The sequence below is a fragment of the Leptodactylus fuscus genome, chromosome 8, assembly GCF_031893055.1.
Source record: "Leptodactylus fuscus isolate aLepFus1 chromosome 8, aLepFus1.hap2, whole genome shotgun sequence".
NCBI lineage: Eukaryota > Metazoa > Chordata > Amphibia > Anura > Leptodactylidae > Leptodactylus > Leptodactylus fuscus.
In genome coordinates, this window is record NC_134272.1 from 80,852,768 (window position 1) to 80,873,795 (window position 21,028).

At 43.1% G+C, this 21,028-nt stretch overlaps 1 protein-coding gene across 17 annotated transcripts in view; it reads left to right on the forward strand.

The window, feature by feature from the left end:
- NEB (nebulin) overlaps positions 1 to 21,028 on the forward strand; it is a 122,172-nt gene that overhangs the window by 18,533 nt on the left and 82,611 nt on the right. For all 17 annotated transcript variants that reach the window (XM_075284427.1, XM_075284410.1, XM_075284415.1 and 14 more), the window contains 17 exons: positions 189 to 296; positions 1,621 to 1,725; positions 1,824 to 1,928; positions 2,099 to 2,203; positions 2,477 to 2,581; positions 3,310 to 3,414; positions 3,516 to 3,623; positions 3,955 to 4,071; positions 4,979 to 5,080; positions 5,794 to 5,901; positions 5,988 to 6,092; positions 6,368 to 6,466; positions 9,554 to 9,658; positions 10,325 to 10,432; positions 11,503 to 11,616; positions 12,576 to 12,773; positions 12,913 to 13,020. In XM_075284427.1, the coding sequence (XP_075140528.1) occupies positions 189 to 296; positions 1,621 to 1,725; positions 1,824 to 1,928; positions 2,099 to 2,203; positions 2,477 to 2,581; positions 3,310 to 3,414; positions 3,516 to 3,623; positions 3,955 to 4,071; positions 4,979 to 5,080; positions 5,794 to 5,901; positions 5,988 to 6,092; positions 6,368 to 6,466; positions 9,554 to 9,658; positions 10,325 to 10,432; positions 11,503 to 11,616; positions 12,576 to 12,773; positions 12,913 to 13,020 (1,905 nt within the window). The remainder of the gene's footprint in view (positions 1 to 188; positions 297 to 1,620; positions 1,726 to 1,823; positions 1,929 to 2,098; positions 2,204 to 2,476; positions 2,582 to 3,309; positions 3,415 to 3,515; positions 3,624 to 3,954; positions 4,072 to 4,978; positions 5,081 to 5,793; positions 5,902 to 5,987; positions 6,093 to 6,367; positions 6,467 to 9,553; positions 9,659 to 10,324; positions 10,433 to 11,502; positions 11,617 to 12,575; positions 12,774 to 12,912; positions 13,021 to 21,028) is intronic.

A 21,028-nucleotide genomic window follows, 5' to 3' on the forward strand; every position in this document is an offset into this window, starting at 1 on the left:
CAGTTGTTTACGGCCCGTATTGACTTGACTAGTATCCGCAGACAAACTGGCCCCCTAGTGGCAGCAATAGGCAGAAGAATTTCTTAAAAGTACAGGGGAACAATTCTCACTGCTAAGGACAGGAGAAGTATTATTAGTATATATTAATCTGCATGATATTATTATGATATATTTACGTTGCCTCTTAGAATAAATACAAAGAGAAGTATTTAAAGCAGAAGGGAGAGCCGATCGCCATCACTACTGATACTCCCGAACTCAGGAGGATCAAGAAAGTCCAAAACCAGCTAAGTGAGGTAAGTCGGTGTATTCATATGTAAAGTTCCTTTTAGTAATATGGTGTCCGTTCTTCTGTTGGTAAATTTAGGACCAGCCTGACATTAGGAGACTGGGATTGACCTGAGACCAGTGGCGTAACTAATTAAAAAAAAAATTAAAAAAAATGCTTTTAAATATTTATTAATAAAGGCTAAATTTTAATACGTCCTTTGATAGTTTACCTACCTACCCTTCTTTTTTTTGTTCATTAATAAGGCACGGTTATATATTTTCTATCTTCTACACTTTTGTCAGTGGCGTAACTAACGCCGTAGCAGCAGAGGCAGCTGCCATGGGGCCCGGTGACTACGGCGGTTTATTTTATTTTTTTAATAGGCCGTTACCGGCTTGAGTAACGGGCCCTATATACTTACTGATCCTGGCAGTGGCCGTGATCGGTAAATGACAGCGCGGGCCCCACAAGCACTATTATACTCGGGGGTAAGATAACATAAAAAACTACGTTACTTGCCTCTCCAGGCTCCGGGCAGGCTTCGGCGTACTTGCGTGACGTCATATGACCCGCGATGCAGGGCCCCGGTCACATGACGTCCCGGAAGATGGCTGACAGCGACGGAGAATGCAGGGGAGTCGAGAGATAGGTAAGTACAGCGCCGCACCTCCCATGAGGCGACCTGAAGCGAGCGCTTCAGGCGGCGCTATGCCAGGGCCTCAGAGAGGGCGGCATTTTTGCTAACCTAAGCCAGTCCAGGACAAGCTGTCCTGGACTGGCTTAGCACGGAGCGGTGGTTTGGGGAGGCCACTGGAGCAGCGCTGCTCCAGTGGCCTCCCCGCATGCTCAGGCAGAGCGCAGGCAGTCTCCGGGCCTGCTCTCTGCCGCGAACGGCACTAAGCTCCGCTCCCTCCGCTAAGCCACACCCCGCTCCGGGGGGGGGGGCGGCTTTCTGCACTTCGCCTCGAGCGGCGAAAGGGGCAGGTTCACCCCTGGGTAAGTAACAGTAGTTTGTTATGTTTGTTTCCCTCTGGGTCTCCGATTATTATACTCTGGGGTCTGAAAAGATCCCAGAGTATGTAGAACTGGGCAGGGAGGTTGTTCCCGTCGCCATCTTGGAGAACTAAGCACAGATCTTCTATGGATGTAGGCTTGATCCAATCCGTCTGTCTCTTCATGTGATCCCAGACAGACTGGATGATGTTGAGATCAGGGCTATATCTGTGGGGACCATATCATCACTTCCAGGACTCCTCCTCCAAAGGGCAATTCTTACTTTTTAGGATTTTTTTTCCCCACACCTGTAATGTATAAGAATGGTCTATTTACTGACTTCTGTCCCGCTATAGGTGAAATACCGTATGGACGGTAACGTTGCTAGAACCAATTGTCACGTTGATGAAAAAGCCCGAGATATAGAGCATGCCAAAAAGGTCTCTTCACAAGTGAGCAAGGTAAGTGAGCTCTGACTCTCTCAGCGGGCATGTGCTTCCTCTCTAGTATCTCATTGGTCCTTACATGGCGGACGGTTCATGATATTTTGTCATTTTAGGTTCTATACAAGCAAAACTGGGAAGATACAAAGGAAAAGTACCTGCTGCCACCTGATGCTCCTGAACTTGTTCAAGCAGTGAAAAATACTGCAATGTTCAGCAAGGCAAGTGTTGCGATATATCTTTGTTAGTTAATTTTCCGCCTACTGTACAATACCATTGTTCGATGATAGGGAAGTAAGGTCCTTATGGGCATGAACGTTGTCTTTGGAATCAATTCAACCCCTAAAATGTACTTTAGTACTCAGTATCTTTTTCTCTATTTCTCCTCTAGAAACTGTACACCGCAGACTGGGAAGAGGACAAGTCAACTTATTTCCCTTATTCGGATAGTCCGGAACTGCAGAGAGTCGCTAAGGCCCAGAAAGCTTTGAGCGACGTATGTATATCATGGAGACTTTAGCATGTTATTTAATATACTGTAAGCTGTAGGCCACATCAACGTTTCCAAAAATCAAAAATAGTGGGTTTTATATAGGTAAATTTTGGAAACATGTCAAAAACTTTGAGAGTGGCCAAGAACTGAGTTTACCGTCCTTGGAGACATCTTGACCACTTAAGTATTCCACTGTAGAAGTTTATATATACTGTAACCCCAAACAACAAGAGTATAATTGCCAGTTTGGATTGTTTCTTATCAAACTTCTTACAGATCAACTACAAGAAGGGATACAATGAACAGAAGCTTCAGTTCACCTCTCTGGCTGATCGACCTGATATTGAGATGGCCAAGAAAGTGAGCCAGCAGCTGAGCGATGTAAGATATTCCTTTTATTGCATGTAAATCCTACCCTGGTCAACATTAAATCTAAGCTGGCCCTCGTGCTTTTTTACCACCCCCGTCATCCACAGGTACATGATTGTCTCTGCTCTGTAGACCACCATGACACATGGCAGAAGATCTAGAACTTAAGAGTATGAAAGTGAATCTTTATTGTGCAAATCACTTACTATGTGGATCATACTTACCTGATTCTGGTGCAATTGCCCTTTGTCATCTTGCATAAGGGTAGTTGTACCTGTAAGTATCGTCAGCATGGTACTGGTATACACAATGGGTTTCTTGCTTTCTGGATCTTCTTACATAGTTACATAGTAGATGAGGTTGGATGAAGGTATCAGTCCATCAAGTCCAACCTATAACCCTACAATCCCCTACAGTGTTGATCCAAACCCATGAGGCTCATGCCAGTTGCCCCATTTCAGGGAAAAAATTCCTTCCCAACTCCAATCTGGCAGTCAGTATGAAAACCCCGGATCATTTACTTAGTTGCATAGAATAATGGGGTTGTTCTCAAAGGATCGTCAATGTTGTTCCAGTTTAAGTTGGTCTACATACTCATTGAAGTGCTGGAACCCCATTGGTGCCACTCAAGTCCTTCCCATTATGATTGCCAAACACTGCTTGGGGCAGATTTACTTTATTATATTGCCCATGTTCCTTCCCCCCGTCTTTTAACATTCTGTGTTCCTTCCCCGATGCAGATAAAATACCACGAGGATTACGACAAGAAAGTCAAAGGCAAATGGAGTCAGACTCCTTGCTACGAAATTGCAGTTGCAAGAATGAATGCTGACAATCTGAGCGATGTAAGTAGATGATACCATGCTTCAATACGGTACTGTAATATGATTTAGAAAGTAAGTGAACCCTTGTAAAAAAAATTATTATTTTTTTTTTTTGCCAACAGAGGAAATACCAAGAAGACTTTGAAAACACTAAAGACCAAATCTACTTCATGCAGACAGAAACTCCAGAGTATCATGTTAAGAAGAAAGCCGGAATAAACGCTAGCGCGGTAAGAGGGAAAGGAAGCCCCGATCAACCTGCTCTCCTATAGATCTATAGATCATTTTCTGTATAACAATATTAAAGGAATTTTCCAGACTATATAATTGATGACCTATCCTTAGGACTGGTGTCAATTAAATGATGTACCCCCTATCAGATGTTTGGAGGCTGCAGCATTGGGGTACCTGCAACCTCTTCAGTATTTACTAAGCACAGCGCCATACATTATATAATGGCTGTGCTTGGTATTGTAGCTCAATCTATTCCCAACCCATGAAGCAGAAGTATGTATGTATATATATATATCCTGAAGAGATGTTTTATCTCTATCTCTATAGATAAAATACAAAGCAGATTATGAGAAGGCCAAGGGACCCACTGGCTACCATACTCTTCCCGCCACAGAAAACCCCTTACTGCGGCAACTCAGAAATGCTGGAAATGCCCTGAGCGATGTAAGTATGAAAAGTAGATGCATGGAGATCTATCTATCTATCTATCTATCTATCTATCTATCTATCTATCTATCTCCTATCTATCTATCTATCTATCTATCTATCTATCTATCTATCTTGTATCATCTATCTATCTATCTATCTATCTATCTATCTATCTATCTATCTTGTATCATCTATCTATCTATCTATCTATCTATCTATCTATCTATCAATCAATCTATCTCCTATCTATCTATCTATCTATCTATCTATCTATCTATCTATCTCCTATCTATCTATCTATCTATCTATCTATCTCCTATCTATCTATCTATCTATCTATCTATCTATCTATCTATCTATCTATCTATCTTGTATCATCTATCTATCTATCTATCTATCTATCTATCTATCTATCTCCTATCTATCTATCTATCTATCTATCTATCTATCTATCTATCTTGTATCATCTATCTATCTATCTATCTATCTATCTATCTATCTATCTTGTATCATCTATCTATCTATCTATCTATCTATCTATCTATCAATCAATCTATCTCCTATCTATCTATCTATCTATCTATCTATCTATCTATCTCCTATCTATCTATCTATCTATCTATCTATCTATCTATCTCCTATCTATCTATCTATCTATCTATCTATCTATCTATCTATCTATCTCCTATCTATCTATCTATCTATCTATCTATCTATCTATCTATCTATCTTGTATCATCTATCTATCTATCTATCTATCTATCTATCTATCTATCTATCTTGTATCATCTATCTATCTATCTATCTATCTATCTATCTATCTATCTATTGTATCATCTATCTATCTATCTCCTATCTATCTATCTATCTATCTATCTATCTATCAATCTATCTCAAAATACATTACTTTTGTCTATTTCAGAAATTATATAAGGAGTCTTATGAAAAAGCCAGAGGAACCAGTATTAACTACTGTGATACCCCCAAGTTTCAGATTGATAATGTCTTAAAGAACTACAGTGATGTAAGTAGGTCCCAGCGTATATGGCAGATGTAGCTAATGTTCAGTTCACACTTGCGCTTTGCTTTCCATCGTTTGGATCCATCGGGAGACCCGAATGACAGGGAGCCCATACGCTAAATCAATGGTTACTTGCAGACACCCACAAACCTAATTGACTATAATGGGGTCCACTGGGTGTTTGTCGGGTTTCTGCTGTTTTTACACTGAAACCAGCGGACAGAAAAGTCCTCCATTTTCAGATGAGACACTCCGACGCAGATGTGAACATAGCCGGATTGTGGTGTTGGCCTCTATAAGGGGATATAGCGCACATTTTTACAGGTCACTTAATAGGCCACTTCAGTACTGCTCATTCTGGTCCCCTGGTGGAAACCTACTGCTCTATGGCTATATAATGGTATATATCAGAGGTTGGGAAATAGTCTCAGCAAATACCCCTAACCAAATGTGAACAGATCCTTACTTGTCCATGCAAGTATTTGGCAGTATTTTCTACAGACGGCCGTACTATGGCTACACTTGAACCCTCTACAGAATTCAGGTCACCATAAGGTCCCATATTGGTTCTGCACAACTTTGGGGTCTTGCTCTTGGTGCCATAAAATGGATGTTAATGGGTCAATATTATGGGCATGGAATGCGGCATTATTGGTATAGACATTGCATATTTGTTTTCTCTTTCCTTTATCTCTTTTTTTTTTTCTATATTTTAGCTCAGATATAAGGATCACTATCATAGGAATATCCAGGGACATTACATCGGCAGCTACGAGGATCCACACATGCTTCATTGCGCCAAAGTCTCCAACATAATTAGTGACGTAAGTGAACCAAGGACTATGTCTTAGATTTAACTCTTAAGTCTTATGGCTACTTAAACATTTTAATCATTTTCTCTTTAAAACAGAAAAATTACAAAGCCGACTATGAAGAGGACAAGGCCAGTTGTTACTTCCCCCAGACTATCACCCCCGAATATGAAGCTACCAAAAAGTTAGATCAGTGTAAAGATGTAAGTCTAACAAAGGATACCCTGCTAATAGTGTAATCTGTGAATATATTACATTGGTATACATAGTGGATTGGTCCTAGAGCTCAAGGGGGTCTTTAGGTCCCTCTGTTCCATAGGAGAAGGCCTATAACAAATGCATCAGAATTTGGGTGACCTTGTTAAAGACATACTGTCTGTAGTGGCTGAGCCTGATATTGCAGCTCAGTTCCATTCACTTGAATGGGACTCTTCAGCAATTTTTATAATTTATAATTTCTGAATTGTATTTTTTTCAGTATGTCTACAAGAAACACCCAGGTACAATTAAATTCACTCAAGTTGCCGATTCCCCAGTCCAGGTCCAAGCCGAGGTGAATTCCAAGCAGCTTAGCGATGTAAGTATTAACTGCTTCATGCCTGTAATGTTGTAGATTGTCCATTGTCAAGAGCAAAAGAACAATAAAAAGCAACCATATAAAATGACGGTATCCAGGTTGTACCTGCCTTTGGGGAGCCCATAAGCTATGAGGAGACCTGTGCGATAATAATAAATTATAGTTTTGGGGCCTAGTACAGATTTTGCATTGGGGCCCAGGAGCTTCACATTACTCCTCTGCCAATGCCCAATGTAGAGTGGCAGGTAGTGTCTAATATAGAATGGTAGGTAGTATCTAATATAGAATGGTAGGTAGTATCTAATATAGAATGGTAGGTAGTATCTAATATAGAATGGTAGGCATTATCTAATATAGAATGGTAGGTAGTATCTAATATAGAATGGTAGGTAGTATCTAATATAGAATGGTAGGTAGTGTCTAATATAGAATGGTAGGCATTATCTAATATAAAATGGTAGGTAGTATCTAATATAAAATGGTAGGTAGTATCTAATATAGAATGGTTGGTAGTGTCTAATATAGAATGGTAGATATTATCTAATATAGAATGGTAGGTAGTGTCTAATATAGAATGGTAGGCATTATCTAATATAGAATGGTAGGTAGTGTCTAATATAGAATGGTAGGTAGTGTCTAATATAGAATGGTAGGTAGTATCTAATATAGAATGGTAGGTAGTATCTAATATAGAATGGTAGGTAGTATCTAATATAGAATGGTAGGTAGTATCTAATATAGAATGGTAGGTAGTGTCTAATATAGAATGGTAGGTAGTATCTAATATAGAATGGTAGGTAGTATCTAATATAGAATGGTAGGTAGTATCTAATATAGAATGGTAGGTAGTATCTAATATAGAATGGTAGGTAGTGTCTAATATAGAATGGTAGATATTATCTAATATAGAATGGTAGGTAGTGTCTAATATAGAATGGTAGGTAGTGTCTAATATAGAATGGTAGGCATTATCTAATATAGAATGGTAGGTAGTGTCTAATATAGAATGGTAGGTAGTGTCTAATATAGAATGGTAGGTAGTATCTAATATAGAATGGTAGGTAGTATCTAATATAGAATGGTAGGTAGTATCTAATATAGAATGGTAGGTAGTATCTAATATAGAATGGTAGGTAGTGTCTAATATAGAATGGTAGGTAGTATCTAATATAGAATGGTAGGTAGTATCTAATATAGAATGGTAGGTAGTATCTAATATAGAATGGTAGGTAGTATCTAATATAGAATGGTAGGTAGTGTCTAATATAGAATGGTAGATATTATCTAATATAGAATGGTAGGTAGTGTCTAATATAGAATGGTAGGTAGTATCTAATATAGAATGGTAGGCATTATCTAATATAGAATGGTAGGTAGTGTCTAATATAGAATGGTAGGTAGTGTCTAATATAGAATGGTAGGTAGTATCTAATATAGAATGGTAGGTAGTATCTAATATAGAATGGTAGGTAGTATCTAATATAGAATGGTAGGTAGTATCTAATATAGAATGGTAGGTAGTGTCTAATATAGAATGGTAGGTAGTATCTAATATAGAATGGTAGGTAGTATCTAATATAGAATGGTAGGTAGTATCTAATATAGAATGGTAGGTAGTATCTAATATAAAATGGTAGGTAGTATCTAATATAGAATGGTAGGCATTATCTAATATAGAATGGTAGGTAGTGTCTAATATAGAATGGTAGGTAGTGTCTAATATAGAATGGTAGGTAGTGTCTAATATAGAATGGTAGGTAGTGTCTAATATAGAATGGTAGGTAGTGTCTAATATAGAATGGTAGGTCGTGTCTAATATAGAATGGTAGGCATTATCTAATATAGAATGGTAGGTAGTATCTAATATAGAATGGTAGGCATTATCTAATATAGAATGGTAGGTAGTATCTAATATAGAATGGTAGGTAGTATCTAATATAGAATGGTAGGTAGTATCTAATATAGAATGGTAGGCATTATCTAATATAGAATGGTAGGTAGTATCTAATATAGAATGGTAGGTAGTATCTAATATAGAATGGTAGGCATTATCTAATATAGAATGGTAGGCATTATCTAATATAGAATGGTAGGTAGTATCTAATATAGAATGGTAGGTAGTATCTAATATAGAATGGTAGGCATTATCTAATATAGAATGGTAGGTAGTATCTAATATAGAATGGTAGGTAGTATCTAATATAGAATGGTAGGTAGTATCTAATATAGAATGGAAGGTAGTATCTAATATAGAATGGTAGGTAGTATCTAATATAGAATGGTAGGTAGTATCTAATATAGAATGGTAGGTAGTATCTAATATAGAATGGTAGGTAGTATCTAATATAGAATGGTAGGTAGTATCTAATATAGAATGGTAGGTAGTATCTAATATAGAATGGAAGGTAGTATCTAATATAGAATGGTAGGTAGTATCTAATATAGAATGGTAGGTAGTATCTAATATGGAATGGTAGGCATTATCTAATATAGAATGGTAGGTAGTATCTAATATAGAATGGTAGGTAGTATCTAATATAGAATGGAAGGTAGTATCTAATATAGAATGGTAGGCATTATCTAATATAGAATGGTAGGTAGTATCTAATATAGAATGGTAGGTAGTATCTAATATAGAATGGTAGGTAGTATCTAATATAGAATGGTAGGTAGTATCTAATATAGAATGGTAGGCAGTATCTAATATAGAATGGTAGGTAGTATCTAATATAGAATGGTAGGTAGTATCTAATATAGAATGGTAGGTAGTATCTAATATAGAATGGTAGGTAGTATCTAATATAGAATGGTAGGTAGTATCTAATATAGAATGGTAGGTAGTATCTAATATAGAATGGTAGGCATTATCTAATATAGAATGGTAGGTAGTATCTAATATAGAATGGTAGGTAGTATCTAATATAGAATGGTAGGTAGTATCTAATATAGAATGGTAGGTCGTGTCTAATACACTATAGAATGACAGTCAGTGTATAATATGCTATAGAACGACAGCCATTGTCTAATACACTATGTAATAACTTCCTGTGTCTGAATCTTACAATCTTTTCTCTACATTTATTTCAGCTCAATTATAAAGCAAAACATGAACAGGAAAAGTTTAAGTGTTCGATCCCTGCGGACGCTCCTTTCTTCCTCCAGTCTAGAGTCAATGCGTATAACCTCAGTGATGTAAGTGACTTCATATCTGCTCCTATCTATGGCCAAGCTTTAGGTTCTATTCACATATTGTAATTGTTGTAAGTGTGTCCGCACAATCCAGGCGCTGAATTCCTGAATTACACATTGAACCTTTCCTCTTAAAACATGTATATATACATATATATTCAGTCTAACAGGGTCACGACAATTAACTGCACTATGGCTATGGGCAACCTGGTCAGTTTTTGTTTGACAGTAGGCCTCAGTTATCAAAACTGCCTTGTTGCTCAGAGCAACCAATCACAGCACAGCTTTCAATTCTTAACCTACTGTGGCAAAATGAAAGCTGCCCTGTGATTGGTTGATCGGTAACAAAACTGTTTTTAGAAATCTTCCCCCTCTCATTAGGCCTCATTTATCAAGACTAATGTGTAGTACGCCAGTCTTGTTAGTCCCTGAGTCACTACACTTGGCACCCACCTTGTCATATATTGGGCACATCCTCCATTAGGGTCTGTACTTAAATCTAGTATCATTTATTATCAAAAATCTGATGGAACCATTGGCCCCACCGACACCCCATCCTTCAGGAAACTGGCAAGGATCGCAAAAACGAAATCCTCCCTAATGACGATATTTATTGAAATGTGGAATAAATACAATATTCTATACATTTACTTTTTTTTCACCTTGTAGAACTGGTACAAATATGACTGGGATCGAGCCAAGGCGAAAGATTTCGAAATTAAAATTGATGCTATTCCTTTGGTGGCGGCAAAGGCAAATCGCAAGAAAGCCAGTGATGTAAGTAACGCAGCAACATTTGTATGGGGGTTATATTAAAGGGTATCTGTGATTATTTCTTCAAATTTTGATGCAGAGACTATTCAGTATCAAAGGTCAGTTCACACTGACACACTTCACTTTCTATCATGAGATGTAGCAGAGCTGAGTGTGCGCTGAACCCTGCTGCACACTCAGCTCTGCTGCATCAGAGATGTAGCAGAGATGAGTGTGTGGTGAACCCTACTGCACACTCAGCTCTGTGCATCTCAACAGAGCTGAGTGTGCAGCAGGGTTCAGCGCACACTCAGCTCTGCTTCATCTCTGTTGTAACAGTGCTGAGCGCACGGCCAGCACTGCTACATCTCAGCATAGGAATGCATTGACCAGTGTTGATTGGCCGAATGTCATACAGAGTACAGCATTCGGCCAATCAATGCTGGTTCTGCCGGAGGAGGTGGAGTCTAAGATTGGTCCACAGCAGTCTCCATTCTGGTCCGATCTTAGACTCCGCCTCCTCACAGTCGAGCCTCCGGCAGAACCAGTGTTGATTGGCCGAATGCTGTACTCTGCAATGCATTTGGCCAATCAACGCTGGTCAATGCATTCCTATGGGAAAAAGTCAGCTCCCGCATATCGCAAGCTGACAGGGATCCCGACGAGATAGAGCCCCAAAGAGCTGGGTGAGTGACATTCCCCCCTAAATAAAGGTAATCCCTAGCTAACCCTGCCTGTACATCTATCCCTGTCTCACAGTCACATAGTTCACAGTCTCATATGAACCGGATATTAAATCCACTGTTCATATAAATTGGAGGTCACCTGAATTAGCCAGCCAATTACTTTTTCCGATTTTTTTCCGATGCCTCCATTGTCGTAGTTCCTGTCCCACCTCCCCTGCGCAGTTATTGGTGCAAAAAAGCGCCAGGGAAGGTGGGAGGGGAATCAAATTTTTAGTGAGTTTGCCACCTGATATCCGATCGAACGCTGTTCGCTCATCTCTATATGTGATGTTTTATTGGAGTCTTCTCCACGTAGGACATTTGGTAAGCACTGATTTTCCATTTATAACCTGTTTAATTTTTTTGCAGGTGCAATATAAGAAAGATTATGAGCTCAGCAAAGGCAAGATGATCGGCGCTCTGAGTATCCACGATGACCCCAAGATGTTGCACTCTGTAAAAGTGGCTCATAATCAAAGTGATGTAAGTCCATTCATGTCTGCGCTTTGGTGTATACCTACACAGTAACAAAGTTTATAAGGTGGAATGAAGACACAAGTCCGTCAAGTCCAACCTGTAAACCTGTAATGTTGATCCAGAGGAAGTCAAAAGACCCCCATTAAAATGAAGCCAATTGTCCCATATATGGGGCAAAAAATTTCTTCCCGACTCCAAATATGGCAAACAAAATAAATCCTTTGATCAATATCTTATCCAAAAATCTAGTTTCCATGGCTTGTGAGATTTTTAGCCATCTTGAACTTGTACAAGTTATTGCCCATATCAACCTATGTGTGTGTAGACATGAGGAAAACCGTTACTAACAAATCAGTTCCAAACCAAAAATTTTGTGTTCATGACCCACAAATTGATATTATATTTGGGGGACCCCTTCAGGCTCCAGAGTATAATAAATGAAAGCCAGTGAAGGTGTGGAAAAATAACAAAAACACCCATATTCAACTTTCCTGTGATCCACTGTGATGTCCAGTCTTCTTTCTCAGGGGTCCTAGGCATCTTCCAGTCTCTTAGCTCACTGAGTGCTGAGGTATGTGAGTGGGCTTCAGCCATAACAAGCGGGCATCGACAGTGATTCCCCCTCTTTGATCGCTGAAGCCCAATCACTGGTCTAAGCAGTGAACTTTGGCCACCTACATCGGTGAGCAGGTTGGAAGACACTAGGACACCCGGGAAAGAAGACCAGACGGGGGCAACAAATCTTGCAAGGTTCGTCCATCATTAGACTTTTGGCAGTGAGTTCCATAGTCTCATAGATGATGCCCCTGTCATGGCTACAGGCCTAGAAGATCCTGTGGGCTGCCTTCATTGTATAACCCAGTAATAACCCAATACAAAACAGATAACCTATCCTATAGCACTACGATCCTTCAGATTCAATATGGTGTGTTATTGAAGGTTTTTCTAAACTTTTTCCATTCTAGATTGAATACAAAAAGGACTACGAAAGAACAAAGACCAAATACTCTGCACCCCTGGATATGATCCCAGTGCAGCAAGCAAAGAAAGCTCAATCTATTGCCAGCAATATCGACTACAAGCGTCTGATCCATTCTTACTTCTATCCTCCTGACAGTGTTAGCCTGTCACTGGCCAAGAAATCCTACAATATTCAGAGCGATGTAAGTTACCGAGATCTGGCCAGTTCCATGTTACTGGGTTTGGAGGTTCTCGTATGAGTTTTTTGTGATCTTGATTAGTTGTTTGGCTAAATGATTGATTTATTACATATCTCTCACCATTCACCTTTTTATCTTCTAGATCGATTATAAAGCAGACTATAACAGCTGGGTAAAAGGCTGTGGATGGGTACCATATGGATCCATGGATGTTGAAAAGGCCAAGAAGGCCTCACAGATACTTGATGAGGTAATTCTATTATGTTATAACCCAGGACATAGGTAATTTTTAGGTAAAGTCCTGTTAAGAAATGGCCCTATATCTGCAGGGCTTAAGCCCATCATGTCTGATTTTGACCCTTCCTAATTCATCCATGTCCAAAACTTTTCATTTAAAATTGTCAATTGTCCTTGATTTTTGCCCCATAAGGAGTATATGTAGCTATTGTTCTTACCTATTGGATCATGCTGTTTCTGTAACTCCAATAGAAGTGAATAGAAGATATGGAAACTAGAGATGAGCGAACACTAAAATGTTCGAGGTTCGAAATTCGATTCGAACAGCCGCTCAATGTTCGTGTGTTCGAATGGGTTTCGAACCCCATTATAGTCTATGGGGAACAGATACTCGTTAAGGGGGAAACCCAAATCCGTGTCTGGAGGGTCACCAAGTCCACTATGACACCCCAGGAAATGATGCCAACACCTCTGGAATGACACTGGGACAGCAGGGGAAGCATGTCTGGGGGCATCTAACACACCAAAGACCCTCTATTACCCCAACATCACAGCCTAACAACTACACACTTTACACACTCAATACCACCTCTCTGACAGTAGGAAAACACCTTGAAACATGTGTATTTGGCACTTGCAGTGAGGAGAGCTTGTCACCAGCAGTGAATTTGGCCCTTGTAGTAAGTTGAGGTTGGCACCAACATTTGTTTTGAAAATCAGGGTGGATTGAGCCTCTAACCAGCAGAGTTTGGGCAAATTCATGGTGGAGGGAGCCTCTAAACACCCCAGTTTGGGCAAATTCATGGTGGAGGGAGCCTCTAAAAACCCCAGTTTGGACCAATTCATGGTGGAGGGAGCCTCTAACCAGCCCAGTTTGGGCAAATTCATGGTGGAGGGAGCCTCTAACCAGCCCAGTTTGGACCAATTAATGGTGGAGGGAGCCTCTAACCAGCCCAGTTTGGACCAATTAATGGTGGAGGGAGCCTCTAACCAGCCCAGTTTGGACCAATTAATGGTGGAGGGAGCCTCTAACCAGCCCAGTTTGGACCAATTAATGGTGGAGGGAGCCTCTAACCACCCCAGTTTGGACCAATTCATGGTGGAGGGAGCCTCTAAACAGCCAAGTTTGGACCAATTCATGGTGGAGGGAGCCTCTAAAAACCCCAGTTTGGACCAATTCATGGTGGAGGGAGCCTCTAACCAGCCCAGTTTGGGCAAATTCATGGTGGAGGGAGCCTCTAAACAGCCCAGTTTGGGCAAATTCATGGTGGAGGGAGCCTCTAACCAGCCCAGTTTGGACCAATTAATGGTGGAGGGAGCCGCTAAACAGCCCAGTTTGGGCAAATTCATGGTGGAGGGAGCCTCTAAACAGCCCAGTTTGGACCAATTCATGGTGGAGGGAGCCTCTAAAAAACCCAGTTTGGACCAATTCATGGTGGAGGGAGCCTCTAAACAGCCCAGTTTGGGCAAATTCATGGTGGAGGGAGCCTCTAAACAGCCCAGTTTGGGCAAATTCATGGTGGAGGGAGCCTCTAACCAGCCCAGTTTGGACCAATTCATGGTGGAGGGAGCCTCTAAACAGCCAAGTTTTGGGAAATTCATGGTGGAGGGAGCCTCTAACCAGCCCAGTTTGGACCAATTCATGGTGGAGGGAGCCTCTAACCAGCCCAGTTTGGACCAATTAATGGTGGAGGGAGCCTCTAAACAGCCAAGTTTGGACCAATTCATGGTGGAGGGAGCCTCTAAAAACCCCAGTTTGGACCAATTCATGGTGGAGGGAGCCTCTAACCAGCCCAGTTTGGGCAAATTCATGGTGGAGGGAGCCTCTAAACAGCCCAGTTTGGGCAAATTCATGGTGGAGGGAGCCTCTAACCAGCCCAGTTTGGACCAATTAATGGTGGAGGGAGCCGCTAAACAGCCCAGTTTGGGCAAATTCATGGTGGAGAGAGCCTCTAAACAGCCCAGTTTGGACCAATTCATGGTGGAGGGAGCCTCTAAAAAACCCAGTTTGGACCAATTCATGGTGGAGGGAGCCTCTAAACAGCCCAGTTTGGGCAAATTCATGGTGGAGGGAGCCTCTAACCAGCCCAGTTTGGACCAATTAATGGTGGAGGGAGCCTCTAAACAGCCAAGTTTTGGGAAATTCATGGTGGAGGGAGCCTCTAACCAGCCCAGTTTGGACCAATTAATGGTGGAGGGAGCCTCTAAACAGCCCAGTTTGGACCAATTCATGGTGGAGGGAGCCTCTAAACAGCCCAGTTTGGGCAAATTCATGGTGGAGGGAGCCTCTAAAAAACCCAGTTTGGACCAATTCATGGTGGAGGGAGCCTCTAACCAGCCCAGTTTGGGCAAATTCATGGTGGAGGGAGCCTCTAAACAGCCCAGTTTGGGCAAATTCATGGTGGAGGGAGCCTCTAACCAGCCCAGTTTGGACCAATTAATGGTGGAGGGAGCCGCTAAACAGCCCAGTTTGGGCAAATTCATGGTGGAGGGAGCCTCTAAACAGCCCAGTTTGGACCAATTCATGGTGGAGGGAGCCTCTAAAAAACCCAGTTTGGACCAATTCATGGTGGAGGGAGCCTCTAAACAGCCCAGTTTGGGCAAATTCATGGTGGAGGGAGCCTCTAACCAGCAGAGTTGTGGGAAAGCAGGGTGGAGGGAGCCTCTAACCAGCAGAGTTGGTGGAAATCAGGGTGGAGGGAGCCTCTAACCAGCAGAGTTGGGGGAAATCATGTTGGAGGGAGCCTAGTATTAGCAGAATTGTGCAACGCTTATGGTGGATGAGTATGAGGATGCGGAGGAATTGGAGAGGTTGAGTACAGACATGGAGTTTCATGTTGGGGTGCTTTACACAGGTGGGCACAAAAATGAAGGCTCTATCCAGTGGTGGTTCATTTTTATCAAAGTGAGCCGGTCGGCACTCTCAGCTGACAGACGGGTGCGCTTGTCAGTGATGATGCCACCGGCTGCACTGAACACCCTCTCAGATAGGACGCTGGCGGCAGGACAGGACAGCACCTCCAAGGCATATAGGGCAAGTTCAAGCCACAGGTCCAACTTCGACACCCAATACGTGTAGGGCGCAGAGGGGTCGGAGAGGACAGGGCTGTGGTCGGAAAGGTATTCCCGCAACATGCGCCTATACTTCTCACGCCTGGTGACACTAGGACCCTCCGTGGCGGCACTTTGGCGAGGGGGTGCCATCAAGGTGTCCCAGACCTTAGACAGTGTGCCCCTCGTTTGTGTGGACCGGTGAGAACTTGGTTGCCTACTGGAGGAACTGCCCTCCCTGCCGCCAACGTCACATGCTGGAAACATCTCCATCATATTCTGCACCAATTGCCTGTGGCAAGCATTGATGCGATTGGCCCTCCCCTCTACCGGAATAAAAGACGAGATGTTGTTTTTATACCGGGGGTCAAGGATAGCAAAGATCCAGTACTGGTTGTCCTCCATGATTTTGACAATACGCTTGTCGGTTGTAAAGCACCCCAACATGAACTCAGCCATGTCTGCCACAGTGTTAGTTGGCATGACTCCTCTGGCCCCACCGGAAAGTTCAATCTCCATTTCCTCCTCATCCTCCATGTCTACCCATCCGCGCTGCAACAATGGGACGATTCGAAGTTGCCCGGAAGCCTCCTGTATCACCATCACATCATCGGACAACTCTTCTTCCTCCTCCTCCTCCTCCTCCTCCTCCATTAAACGCAGTGAAGCGGACAGATGTGTGGACCTACTCTCCAGCTGTGACGGATCGGATGCTATCCCTAACTCCTCTGTGTGATCTGAGTTATCCCTGATGTCAATCAGGGATTCTCTCAGAACACACAAGAGCGGGATTGTAAGGCTCACCATCGCATCCTCAGAGCTCACCCTCCTTGTGGACTCCTCAAACACCCGTAGGATGTCACAAAGGTCTCTCATCCATGGCCACTCATGGATGTGAAACTGAGGCAGCTGACTTTGTGGCACCCTAGGGTTTTGTAGCTGGTATTCCATCAAAGGTCTCTGCTGCTCAACCACTCTATTCAACATCTGAAACGTTGAGTTCCAGCGTGTGGGGACGTCGCACAAAAGCCGGTGTTGTGGCACATGCAGGCGTTGCTGGAGAGATTTTAAGCTAGCAGCGGCTACTGTCGACTTGCGAAAGTGGGCGCACATGCGCCGCACTTTCACCAGTAGCTCTGGAACATTGGGGTAGCTCTTTAGGAAACGTTGCACCACTAGGTTGAAGACGTGGGCCAGGCATGGAACATGTTGGAGTCCGGCAAGCTCCAGAGCTGCTACCAGGTTCCGGCCGTTATCACAAACGACCATGCCTGGGCCCAGGTGCAGCGGCTCAAACCATATTGCCGTCTCATCGAGGAGGGCATCCCTCACCTCGGAGGCAGTGTGCTGTCTGTCCCCCAAGCTGATCAGCTTCAGCACAGCCTGCTGACGTCTACCAACGCCAGTGCTGCAACGTTTCCAACTCGTAGCTGGGGTCAATCTAACAGCGGAGGAGGAGGCGGTGGCGGAGGAGGAGGCGGTGGCGGAGGAGGAGGCGGTAGAGGAGGAGGAGGAGGGGGGTGTTCTTCTCGTGTCCCTGCCAGGAATGTTAGGCGGGGAGACGAGGTACACCGGGCCAGTTTGGGAAGCAGTCCCAGCCTCAACTACATTCACCCAGTGTGCCGTCAGTGAAATGTAGCGTCCCTGTCCGCATGCACTTGTCCAAGCGTCGGTGGTCAAGTGGACCTTTGTGCAAAGCGCGGAACTAAGGGCCCGCCTGATGTTGAGTGACACGTGCTGGTGCAAGGCGGGGACGGCACACCGGGAGAAGTAGTGACGGCTAGGGATGGCATAGCGAGGTGCCGCAGTTGCCATCAGGTCCAGGAAGGCGGGAGTTTCAACAAGCCGGAACGCCAACATCTCCTGGGCCAGCAGTTTAGCGATGTTGGCGTTCAAGGCTTGCGCGTGTGGGTGGTTAGCAGTGTATTTCTGCCGCCGCTCCAATGTCTGAGAGATGGTGGGTTGTTGTAAAGAAACGCCTGATGGTGCCTTTGATGGTGCAGGAGAAGGAGATAAGACAGGACCAGGGGAGGATGAGGTAGAAGTCAACAAAGTGGCGGAGGCAGATGAAGTGGTGTCCTGGCTCGTCCTCTGGAGTGCATCGCCAGCACAGTCAGCAGTGGCAGTGGCAGAGGCAGAGGCAGTGGCAGAGGCAGTGGCAGTGGCGTGAACGGCAGGCGGCCTTTGTCCTGCCGTTGCTGCCTGCCACTGATTCCAGTGCTTGGATTCCAAATGACGGCGCATTGAAGTGGTGGACAGGTTGCTCTTCTCAGAGCCCCTAATCAATTTCGAGAGGCAAATTGTGCAGACAACACTATATCTGTCCTCGGCGCATTCCTTGAAAAAACTCCACACCTTCGAGAAACGTGCCCTCGAGGTGGGAGTTTTTCGGGGCTGGGTACGAACTGGAACATCTTGGGAGATTCCGGGTGTGGCCTGGCTTCGCCTAAGCTGCTGACCTCTGCCTCTGCCTCTAGCTACCCTTTTTGGTGCTGCACCTGCCTCAACATCCACACTACTTTCCCCGCTTGACATCCCCCCTGTCCAGGTCGGGTCAGTGTCCTCATCATCCACCACTTCCTCTTCCAACTCCTGTCTCATCTCCTCCTCCCGCACAATGCGCCGGTCAACTGGATGCCCTGACGACAACTGCGTCACATCATCGTCGATGAGGGTGGGTTGCTGGTCATCCACCACCAAATCGAACGGAGATGGAGGAGACTCTAGTGTTTGAGCATCTGGACACAGATGCTCCTCTGTTAGGTTCGTGGAATCGTGACGTGGAGAGGCAGGTTGAGGGACAATGAAAGGAGCGGAGAACAGCTCTGGGGAGCAGGGACAGTTTGGGTTATTGTTCTGTAAAGCTTCGGAATTTTGGGAGGAAGGAAGACAAGACTGTTGGGTAATAGGAGGAGAGGAGGCAGAGTCTGACTGGCTGCTGGACAATGTGCTGTAAGCGTTCTCTGACAGCCATTGCAAGACCTGTTCCTGGTTCTCGGGCCTACTAAGGTTTGTACCCTGCAGTTTAGTTAATGTGGCAAGCAACCCTGGCACTGTGGAGTGGCGCAATGCTTGCTGCCCCACAGGAGTAGGCACGGGACGCCCTGTGGCTTCACTGCTACCTTGCTCCCCAGAACCATTCCCCCGACCTCGCCCACGGCCTCGTCCACGTCCCTTTCCGGGAGCCTTGCGCATTTTGAATTCCTAGTTAGAAATTGGCACTGTATACCAGTAGTAAAAATTGTGGGTGCACGTAACCCCAATATATTCTTTGAATTCCCAGTCAGACACTGGCACTATATGGCAGTAGCAAGAAATGAGGGTATTTATAACCCCAATATATTCTTTGAATTCCCAGTCAGACAATGGCACTGTATACCAGTAGTAAAAATTGTGGGTGCACGTAACCCCAATATATTCTTTGAATTCCCAGTCAGAAACTGGCACTATATGGCAGTAGCAAGAAATGAGGGTATTTATAACCCCAATATATTCTTTGAATTCCCAGTCAGACAATGGCACTGTATACCAGTAGTAAAAATTGTGGGTGCACGTAACCACAATATATTCTTTGAATTACCAGTCAGAAACTGGCACTATATGGCAGTAGCAAGAAATGAGGGTATTTGTATTCCCAATATATTCTTTGAATTCCCAGTCAGACAATGGCACTGTATACCAGTAGTAAAAATTGTGGGTGCACGTAACCACAATATATTCTTTGAATTACCAGTCAGAAACTGGCACTATATGGCAGTAGCAAGAAATGAGGGTATTTGTATTCCCAATATATTCTTTGAATTCCCAGTCAGACAATGGCACTGTATACCAGTAGTAAAAATTGTGGGTGCACGTAACCACAATATATTCTTTGAATTACCAGTCAGAAACTGGCACTATATGGCAGTAGCAAGAAATGAGGGTATTTGTATTCCCAATATATTCTTTGAATTCCCAGTCAGACAATGGCACTGTATACCAGTAGTAAAAATTGTGGGTGCACGTAACCCCAATATATTCTTTGAATTACCAGTCAGAAACTGGCACTATATGGCAGTAGCAAGAAATGAGGGTATTTATAACCCCAATATATTCTTTGAATTCCCAGTCAGACAATGGCACTGTATACCAGTAGTAAAAATTGTGGGTGCACGTAACCCCAATATATTCTTTGAATTCCCAGTCAGACACTGGCACTATATGGCAGTAGCAAGAAATGAGGGTATTTGTATTCCCAATATATTCTTTGAATTCCCAGTCAGACAATGGCACTGTATACCAGTAGTAAAAATTGTGGGTGCACGTAACCCCAATATATTCTTTGAATTCCCAGTCAGACACTGGCACTATATGGCAGTAGCAAGAAATGAGGGTATTTGTATTCCCAATATATTCTTTGAATTCCCAGTCAGACAATGGCACTGTATACCAGTAGTAAAAATTGTGGGTGCACGTAACCCCAATATATTCTTTGAATTCCCAGTCAGAAACTGGCACTATATGGCAGTAGCAAGAAATGAGGGTATTTATTACCCCAATATATTCTTTGAATTCCCAGTCAGACAATGGCACTGTATACCAGTAGTAAAAGTTGTGGGTGCACGTAACCCCAATATATTCTTTGAATTACCAGTCAGAAACTGGCACTATATGGCAGTAGCAAGAAATGAGGGTATTTGTATTCCCAATATATTCTTTGAATTCCCAGTCAGACAATGGCACTGTATACCAGTAGTAAAAATTGTGGGTGCACGTAACCCCAATATATTCTTTGAATTACCAGTCAGAAACTGGCACTATATGGCAGTAGCAAGAAATGAGGGTATTTGTATTCCCAATATATTCTTTGAATTCCCAGTCAGACAATGGCACTGTATACCAGTAGTAAAAATTGTGGGTGCACGTAACCCCAATATATTCTTTGAATTCCCAGTCAGACACTGGCACTATATGGCAGTAGCAAGAAATGA